Source organism: Citrus sinensis, chromosome 7 (assembly GCF_022201045.2).
Source record: "Citrus sinensis cultivar Valencia sweet orange chromosome 7, DVS_A1.0, whole genome shotgun sequence".
Lineage (NCBI taxonomy): Eukaryota > Viridiplantae > Streptophyta > Magnoliopsida > Sapindales > Rutaceae > Citrus > Citrus sinensis.
In genome coordinates this window covers 1,605,234-1,615,193 of record NC_068562.1, presented here as the reverse complement: position 1 = coordinate 1,615,193, position 9,960 = coordinate 1,605,234, and the positions used below count along the sequence as shown (strand labels likewise).

The window sequence follows — 9,960 nt, the reverse complement described above, 5'->3', positions numbered from 1 at the left end:
AGATTTATTTATATTTTGATTTTGATGAAAGGAAGGAACAAAAAGGCATCACGAGCCCCCAGACAATAGAAATATCATTTATCTTGAGAATTATTAATTTTGAAGAACAAAACTAAGCATTATTAAATAATATAACTAATGCATGATTAGGCTTGATAGGCACGCAAATCAGGTGGGATTGTAAGGGTAGTTAAGTAATTATAGCGGCTTGAGTTAGTTAACGTTTTGCTTAGCGCGGTGGTTTTAATTCAAAGGCTAATATCAAAGCTAATGAAGAAGTCGACGCCAGAACCACCACGTCTAATTTCCCACATTTTGCAGACCCTTAATTAAAAAAGAAAAAAAAAGGGCTGAAACATCCAGAATCTTATATTTTCTTTTAACGCAGAGAGAAAGTGAAAGAGGGAGAGGGTGGCATGGCAATACAAATTTCTTTCTCTCGATACATTTGTTGGATTTTTGAAATTAACATCGCAGCTGCTTGAGGTTGAGGTGAGAGAATACTATATTTATTTATTTATTTATTTATTTATTTTGCTTGCAATTATTGATGCATTCATGAGAATCATGCATAGAAATTCAAACAACTTGGAAAACGCTGCATTTGGTTTCGTAATGTAGAGTACACTTTCAATTTTTACCTGATATTTTGTCCTGATTATTATTATTATTATTTGCTGCGCTATTTCACTTTGTTAACTAGATTCTCTATTTTTGTGAGTTTTGGCTAAAGTCGTATGTTTTGGATTTTGCTGTCAACAGAAACAACATTGAAACAGCCAAAAATGCCCTCTCTTTTTTTTTTGGTGCTGGGATTTAATTTCAATGTCAAATTCTGCACTGCACTGCACACGGAGCTAGTGAAGAAGAAGAATCTTCGAGAGATCACAAACATTCCTTAAAAAGGACTGTCAAGTTAAAAATTACTCTCAGTGTATGTATTTTGTTTTGTTTTATTTTTCGTCTAATAATTCCAAGCGCATTTTGTATTAAATGGCGTGACATGAGAAGGAGAAGACTTTTGACAGACTGTAATTGGGGACCATTAGAGGAAATGTCCAAATTTGAATGTTTGAACTTACATAACCCTTTTGTTTGTTTATTAGTCTGAGATAATGATAGTAGCTGATCATTGAAACTGTGTTTTCTATGAAATGTCTGGATTAAAAAAACGCCAATAAGGCAAAACACTGAGAAATGATATATACTGGGTTGAATTTAGCTCTTACCCGTGATTAAGTTTGTTGATGCAGATGATGATTGATGTACCAAAAAGTTGCTGGCCCTTATGTTTCAGGGGAGCACAACAACACTTTCTTTATTAACAAGTCTGATTGGTGATGTATTGATTGAATAGTGAAGAAAAAAGAAGCAAAGTATACAAGGTCTTGATCAGAGTTCGTTGATTCCCCTACATATGGTCTCATCTTAAATATTGTTTGGAGTTGAGTTTGTTAAGAAGTGTGAGAGCAGGTGAGAGATGGGAGCTGCTGGTGACGAGGAGCCAATGCAAGCGCAAAGCCAAAGTGGCCGTCCGGAGAGAATTTTTGTTTCAGTTCGGTTAAGGCCTTTGAATGAAAAAGAAATTGCAAGAAATGATGTCTCAGATTGGGAATGCATCAACGATAGCACTATAATATACAGGAATAATCTTTCAGTTGCCGAACGGTCAATGTATCCAACTTCCTATACATTTGGTAAGTGCTTATCTTAAGTTCTTCAAATCATGTGAATTTTTGAGAAATAACTAGAGTGGCCATAACAGTAAGGCACAAATTCACAATGTCTTTTGTTGGCTTATTTATCTCATACAGATATTACTCATTGTCTAAGCAACATTCTCCTTCACTAGTGATATAAGGTTAATGTCTGCTGGATTGATATTTCATATCTGTCAACTATCTTAGAGATTTTAAATGAGTTGAAATTGCTTTTTTTTTTTTTTTTTCTGCTTCTCTGTTTTATTAGAAAAGCTTAATGTACAATCTGTATCTGACTGGCTTTTGATCTTGCATGATAATCTGATTCTTCTATTACACATATCGTCAATCTGCTCATGCACTTCCGATCTGTTTTCTTCTGGTCCACGTATCGGTCTAATTTTTGGTTCTAGACAGAGTTTTCAGCTGCGATTGCACTACAAGGAAGGTGTATGAGGAAGGAGCCAAGGAAGTTGCTCTTGCAGTTGTCAGCGGCATAAACTGTGAGTAATATACATCCTCTTACTCAATTCTTTCCTTTTTCCCCGTCAAACTTTGCCTTGCCTTGAATTACATCAACAAATATTATGTGAAACTATTTTTCAGCTAGTGTTTTTGCATATGGCCAAACAAGCAGTGGAAAAACATACACTATGATTGGTATTACTGAGTACACCATGTCAGATATATATGACTACATAGAGAAGGTAGTTAAAATTCTTATTGGTTATAACTCAATTCTTATCATCATAATTGTTCTGTTTCCCTTTCTTTGATTCTTTGACCACAGAAAAATATTTTGATCTTATTTTTTTATTTATTTTGGGTAGCACAAGGAAAGAGAATTTGTTTTGAAGTTCTCTGCTATGGAGATTTACAACGAATCTGTCAGAGACCTCCTTAGTGCAGATACCAGTCCACTTAGACTCCTAGATGATCCGGAGGTGAATTTTGTTTTTGGCATTTTGGAGAATGATTATTTATTTTTCAAATCATGGTAACTCAGACTAATCTTGATAGAGAGGAACTATCGTCGAGAAACTCACAGAGGAAACTCTGAAGGACTGGAATCACCTTAAAGAGCTTCTATTCATCTGTGAAGGTAAGGGTGCTTAACTGGTCTTATTTTGATAAGTTCAGTGATAGCTGTATATTTAACATATCTCCCTATGCATTTTGGTAGCTCAAAGGCAGATAGGGGAGACTTCTTTGAATGAAACAAGCTCCAGATCGCATCAGATTTTGCGACTGGTAATCTATGGTTAATTATGACAACTTTTATTTTAACAGTGCTTTCTAATGATAAGTTGTTCCTTTTACCAAATAATGTTTCTTTTTCAGACAGTTGAAAGTTCAGCATGTGAATTTATAGGCAATGACCCAAGCTCCCTTACAGCCACTGTGGTATGGATCACTAGAAATTTCCCCCATTTTCTTTTCTTTTTTTCCCCCCACTACCGACTTCACTTGTGATCTAGTACAGCAGCAAAAACAATAATAAAGATTCTGTTTTGTGCAGAATTTTGTTGATCTTGCTGGAAGTGAGCGAGCATCTCAGGCCTTATCAGCTGGGACAAGATTGAAGGAAGGTTGCCATATAAATCGCAGTTTACTGACACTGGGAACTGTTATCCGTAAGCTAAGGTTAGCTAGTGTAGCAACAGTGCTGTTCTCTAAACCTTTTGCATGGCACTACGCCAATTGCATCCTATGAGGAATGATGGATTTTATTTGATACCTTTCTGAAGAGCAGTGCCCAGTTTACAATGACATGAGATGCACTTAAAGAGGAACTAAAGTCTGATGCATTTCAATTACTTGTAACCTTATCAGGAAGCACCTAGAGCAGATGCTTATGATGCATTTTAATACTTCGAGTAGATGCTTCTGATGAATCTGATCACATGCTCCTCTTAGTCTTGCAATGTCATTCAATCTTTCCTTTTGCTACAGATCGCCGTTGATAAAGCAAACAGTCCTAGAAAATTCTAAACCGTTGTACTAATTTATTTGAAAGTCAGAGGTTTAAGCACTTTGTCATTGGACTTTGACCCTTCAAATGGATACACGTTTCTCTTTCCTCAGATATCATAATCCCATCCCATCCAACCCTCAAGTAAAACTTGTCCCTCTCCAAGGCTCATGTGAGAGAGATTGAACTCTTGACCACTTGCTTCCATTGCAAAAGGTCAAAGCAATTGGCTTATCTTCTTGGGGACAAGCCAGAAAAAAAAAAAAAAAATAGCAACACTTCCATTTCTGAGTTCAACAGTGTCTATTTAAGAAAAATATTAACTTCTTTGACTCCATTTCATCTTGATTATTTTTCTTTCATTTTCTTAATAATTGAAGTTGTAGCATTATATGTTTGTTGCCTATTTATAAAATTTTTATGGTTGAATGCAGCAAGGGAAGAAATGGACATGTTCCGTTTAGAGATTCAAAGCTGACCCGCATACTGCAGTCCTCATTGGGAGGCAATGCTAGAACTGCTATCATCTGTACCCTGAGCCCTGCACGAAGTCATGTTGAGCAGTCAAGGAACACCCTCTTATTTGCGAGTTGTGCCAAAGAAGTAACAACTAATGCACAAGTCAACATAGTCATGTCTGATAAAGCATTGGTAAAACATTTGCAAAGAGAATTATCAAGATTGGAGAATGAGCTGAGAGGTTCAGGACCGGTGTTTATTACACCTGATTCTGTTTCGGTGCTGAGAGAAAAAGACCTTCGGATAGAAAAGGTGATAAAATATTCTCATAGTCTCAACATTTTGAAGTGCTTAAGTTCTTCAAAAACAATTGCATGTCCTAGATTATGACAAAATGCTCACGTGATTCTAGATTCTGGTCTTACATAAAGGTTGATGAAAGTTAAATTGCAGATTGGCAACATTTTGAAGCATTTTTTCATTAATATCCAATTGGTTCAGCTAAGCTCTTCCCTGATTCTTAACCTATAGGATGCAAAATTTCAAACCTTAAATACTCCTTTTCCATCTATTCCCTCACACACCTATTTTTCCTTATGGATCCGTTGCCCAACTTCCTTTCGTTGGTTCTGTTGCATTCCGCTACCGATAATCTGAACTGCATCTCTTTCCTGCCGCTCATAAGTAGAATCAATACTTCCTTTAGGTTGATGAATCCTGTTGTTGATTTTTGAGTCCCTGTTTGCTAGTTTCCCTGTAAAGCCTTCAGCTTACTGCAAAAGTTTTCACTATCCTCTGTATGCCAAAAAGAGATTGTAATTGTCCTCTTCACTTGATTGTAGCTTCCCTTCTGTCTTTGACTTCAAATCTTCTTAATAATGTCAAGAACGTTGTGGTTTATGCAATATCGAGTGCAACAGAAAGTGTTATGATGACTGAAGCTGTCAAACATTTTAACTTGGTGGAAGGACTGTGCATCATCCAATGACTTTGATACTAACACTTCTGGAAAGAGTTTAACTCATTAGAGAAATGTAGCTCCTTTAAATCTAGGTCGAAATGCAAAATTTGTTCGCTTCCTTGCGTCACATAAACAGAAATAGGTTGGAAGCCAAACATCAGTTGATGCACGTCTTTCCATTAGTTTAGAATTGAGGCTTAGTTGATTAAGAATGTAGTTCAGTTGAATACTTGACTGGACACAGATGCATGACTACATGTAGTTGAGCAGCTTGCTAATTTGTTGGTACTTTTCTTTATCGTGCAGCTAGAAAAAGAGGTCGATGAGCTGACCATGCAGCGGGACCTTGCTCGGACTGAAGTTAAGAATCTACTACGAGGGGCTGGAAAGGGATCCGCTGAAAGTCCTCCAGTGGTGTATGTAGATGATAGGCCCCCAGTGGTATATGTATGTGAAGTTCAAATTTCAACTCGATCATGTTATTCCATCTTATTGAACCATCCCTATCCTTACTTTTCTTCTTCCATTGTCCTCCTTCAGGCAGGTCTGGATCATCAGTACCCAAGATTGCGAGTGCGAAATTCATGGGATTTTGAAAATCTAAATATAGAGACCCAGAATATGATTCCTCACTGCATAGACATCAGTGTTAGATCTTCGGACACATCTCCATGTTCTGATGGACACAGCAGTTCTGATGAGAATTTCTTCCCACTTCCTAGCTTGGAAGAGAATATCCTGAAGACGAAATGCAATGAACAGGACGAAGTCAGTGTTCCTAGTTTTGTGGGGACTGATCTGCATCAGGAGGAGATTGAGGAACAAAATTATGAGAATGCAGATGTCTACAAGAATGTTGGGTGCGTTCAGATGGGAAAAGGAACAACTGGATATACAGACTTGAAGAAATCAGAGCCCAGCCTGAACAAAGATAGAGATTTGAATATGACATCCGTTGATATAAACCCAGCTACCTCTGGAGTGGCTGAGACTGAAGATGAAGATGAACAATGTGGAGAATCCAGGTCGACAACCTTGAAGGAACAAAATGAGTTGAATAACATTATTCTCAATTCTGTGACTCCATCTACCGTTGAACCATCTCCATGGCGTCCGGAGAAATACACACCCACACCTTCCATCTTGAACTTAACCAGGAGTAGAAGTTGTAAAGCATGTCTAATGACTAGTTATTCTCCTGACTGGTTTGAGAATGACGAAAAGGTTGTGAGCACACCCCCAATTGTGTTTGAGAAAGATTTTACTGGAAGACCACGGGGTCTAGAAATAAAAGTTTCTGCATTGAAATATGCTGCTGATACTGAGATTTCATCAACAAATGAAAGTCAGACTTCAGCAAGAAGTTCATCTTTTGATGATCTTAAATCACAGAATGTGGTAACTCCAGAAGTTGCCGAAAACATTGGGACTTCAGCAAGAAGTTCAACTCTTGATGATATTAAATCGCAGAATGTCAAAGCTCCAGATGATGCAGAAAATACTAGGAATTCAGCGAGGAGTCCAGCTTTTGCTGATCTTAAATCAAGGAATAATAAAACTCCAGGTGCTGCAGAAAGTACAAGTGAAAGTATCTCAGTTGCACAAATGGTGGAAATGACTGAGCCTCGGAATGAGATGCAACCAGCTGATAATGTGGTGAGTGTTTGTTTTACTTTTTAGTCACTTTTTATTTGAAATCACAGAGAAAAACAATCTCACAATCTCAAATCTGTAAGAAATAGCAAGTAGACCGAGCAGTTAATGATGTAGTAGTGCAGCTTCTACCTATTTTTCCCATTCAAATGTTCATTATACTTGAATGTCATGCATGATGAATACAGGACACACTACTAAAATCTGGTGTACCTGCAAAGAGTGTAAGAGATATTGGTGTGGATAATATACAAGAGGATTTCATAAATCATTGGGAGTGGCCTCTTGAATTCAAGAGACTTCAAAGAGAGATCATTGAACTCTGGCATGCTTGCAATGTCTCATTGGTTCACAGAACCTACTTCTTCCTGCTATTTAAAGGGGATCCAAAAGATTCAATCTACATGGAGGTAGAACAGAGGCGGCTGTCCTTCCTAAAGGATTCATTTTCCCGGGGTAATGATGCTATTGAAGATGGTCGAACTGTGAGTTTGGCTTCAAGGTATACTCTTAATTGTATCTCTAACATAATGCATAATGTCCCTGGTGGTTTTTTGATTTTCACATTACTCCAGATAGTTTGCTAATAAAGAATTCATCATTATTGATTAATGACAGCATGAAGGCACTGCGGCGAGAGAGGCATATGCTGAGCCAGCACGTGAAGAAGAGGTTCTCTAGAGAGCAGCGGGAGAATCTGTTTCTAAAATGGGGAATTGGGTTGCAAACAAAGCATAGAAGCTTGCAGTTAGCCCACCTCTTGTGGACTTCAAAAAACTTGAACCACGTTGCGGAAAGTGCTGCAATTGTGTCAAAACTGGTTACTTTTGTAAAGCCTGACCAGGCTTTCAGAGAGATGTTTGGTCTCAACTTTGCTCCCCGTCGACCAAACAAGAAATTTAGTCTTCTGAAACGCAGCGTCATTTCTATCTTATAAGCTTAAGCGTAGCAGCAGACTTTGAAGCACGTTCACCATAATTGGCAATCCCACACCTCTCTCAGATCCGTGTCATTGATTGCAAAAAAGAGCTTGTAAATCACCTGCTAGAAAGGATGTAAAATTTTTTACTCCTTCTTGTTGTATTAATTAAAGATAACGTACAATGGAGTTCTATACCATACCATACATAATAGATAGCTCTTGGACAAATCAAATATCATAGTGGAAATAATTTAAATTAAACGGAGGAAAAATTTATTTCCTCCTAGCTGCATCCGACTCACTCTGTGGTTTATAATACAATGTCTCGACTGAGTTCAGCAACTGGCGCTGTTCTGCGATTTCAAGGGTAGCAATCACGAACCGCTTGGTGATGATATGATATATTGCTTCCTTCCTCCATTACCAGATTGCTCGCTCGATTTTGAATAACTTTCATAATCACAACAAATTTGTCTCACTCAGTTACTCTTTAGGGAACCCTTAGGATTATCAACGAAGCCCCAAAATGATATTAATATGTTATTAAAATAATAGATAAACATACGTAATGGATTAGTTAAAATGATATATTGATCACATTTAATGGAGCCGAGCGGATTATGATTAAAAATTCAAATAGTTTTTGTATTGCTCCTAGAAAGAGAGAGAACGTATTTGCAATGTCGTGTTTGTGACCATATGTTATATATTTACAAATTGGCTCATAAAACATGACTTGAAACTTACAAGTCTTACTGCTGTTAGGAATATGAACGCGTATGAGTAAAAATTATGACACAAAAACGCTCAATCTCGTGCATAGTTGAGGCCTCATTCTTCACAGGTTAGGTGACTGCAGCAATCAACCTGCCCGCCATTAGATAACAATGATAAGAGCACAAGGTGTTGGGAAATGAAATACCGAAGCTTGTTTAAATTATTATTGGATAGAGATAATATTTCAATACGAATCATTAACCGATCCAAGGAGATTGCAGAAGATTTGGGTATCGTCGATTCGCCTTCGATTGATACGGAATGTTGGAACCCGCATCATCAGAAGCGGTTCAATTGGACAATTGCACCTTTCGTCGCACAGTTCACTGTAAAAGATATGTCAGGGACCCTATTGGCTATTGTTTGCTTGCATCTTGCACATGGTTATTCTGATAAAGTTTCCCCTCTGGACTGGAATCATGCAATTCATTTGTTCAACAACAATATATGGTTACAAAAGCTAGCACTAAGCACACATACCTAACTTTTCAATTAATTATTAAAATTTTTTCGGAATTAATTTCAAAATTACGGAAATTTCCTTACTTTTTCTAATAATTTTGGGTTCAATTTTTTAATTAATCGTGATTAAAAAATTATTTAATTAATCATATAATTAAAGGTATTATATTCCAAACATCAAACAACCACTAAGTATAAAATGATAGGATCACTAAAAAAAAGTTGACACTCAGGAGTATTTGGATGTGTTTTAAAACATCAAAGAATTTTTTATTAGTTTAGTGAAAATACATGGAGCTTCGCTTTTTTTTTGTTTCCCTTAGTAGTATGTATGTGCTGGACGCTTTTTTTACTTTGTTTTTAAAGTTGTGGGTTTAAATCCTCATTGAATGTGAGGTTGATTTTTAAAAATATTTTTAGATGATCTAATTCATTTCCGGTCCAAATATCTCAAATCTGATCTTTGGGAATTACGATCAATTATTTTTTGTTCATATAGAAAATTAAAGTAGTTAGAAGATACGTTGGCATTTCAGCATTAAGCAACCATATTTATGCATTGACTGAAAATTTCAAGCAAAATTTTAGAATTCAATGCCTTGTATAATCTTTCACTATTTGTGTAATTACAGTGTTAATTAGAGATCAAAACTTTTACTAAATGTCTCTCATATATTTTTTGAAAGAGTAGTGATAGTTAACCCCTCAATTTATTTCACTACCCTTTTCTTTTCAATTAACCCTACTTATTTCTAAATTTACCCTTATGAAAAATTAAACATGCCTTTTCTATTTTATTTATTTTTCTCTCTTTCAGCTATCTCTTTCTCGAACATCACCGTCATTATCACCATCAGTTTTAATTGCAAAACCTAATATTTTCTTTTATAAAGCTGCCCACTTATACATTATTTTCTAAACACTCATTTGTTAATATGAATATTTTTATTTTACCATGAGACTTAATTTATTGATTTTTGTAGCAGAACTGCACTAGAGCAATCACATCATTTTTTGTTTATGGTGCTCAGTGATGTTGCCAGAAAATCAAATT

General features: G+C 36.4%; 1 protein-coding gene across 4 annotated transcripts; it reads left to right on the top strand.

Annotated features, from left to right (window-relative positions):
• The first annotated feature begins 273 nt into the window (after positions 1-273).
• On the top strand, positions 274-7,900 carry LOC102609338 (kinesin-like protein KIN-7G). Of its 4 annotated transcripts, XM_006466852.4 has the most exons (15): positions 274-492; positions 763-934; positions 1,254-1,697; positions 2,114-2,203; positions 2,307-2,407; positions 2,531-2,644; positions 2,721-2,802; positions 2,884-2,951; positions 3,042-3,104; positions 3,220-3,344; positions 4,107-4,443; positions 5,399-5,539; positions 5,633-6,748; positions 6,934-7,247; positions 7,364-7,900. In XM_006466852.4, exons 3-15 carry the CDS (start codon positions 1,481-1,483, stop codon positions 7,680-7,682), a joined length of 3,087 nt encoding a protein of 1,028 aa, XP_006466915.1. In that variant the 5' UTR covers positions 274-492; positions 763-934; positions 1,254-1,480; the 3' UTR covers positions 7,683-7,900. The 4 variants fall into 4 exon arrangements, with proteins under 4 accessions (XP_006466915.1, XP_024955119.1, XP_052301004.1 ...); XM_025099351.2 differs by lacking the exon at positions 763-934; XM_052445044.1 differs by lacking the exons at positions 274-492; positions 763-934 and having other exon boundaries at positions 1,557-1,697; positions 2,118-2,203; positions 2,311-2,407.
• Positions 7,901-9,960: the final 2,060 nt, after the last annotated feature.

Coding starts and splice junctions, on each gene's coding strand:
- LOC102609338 (XM_025099351.2), top strand. CDS start 1,481: ATGGGAGCTGCTGGTGACGAGGAGCCAATGCAAGCGCAAAGCCAAAGT. Junction 2,204..2,306: donor AGTTGTCAGCGGCATAAACT/GTGAGTAATATA, acceptor ACTATTTTTCAG/CTAGTGTTTTTGCATATGGC. Junction 3,105..3,219: donor GCTCCCTTACAGCCACTGTG/GTATGGATCACT, acceptor TGTTTTGTGCAG/AATTTTGTTGATCTTGCTGG.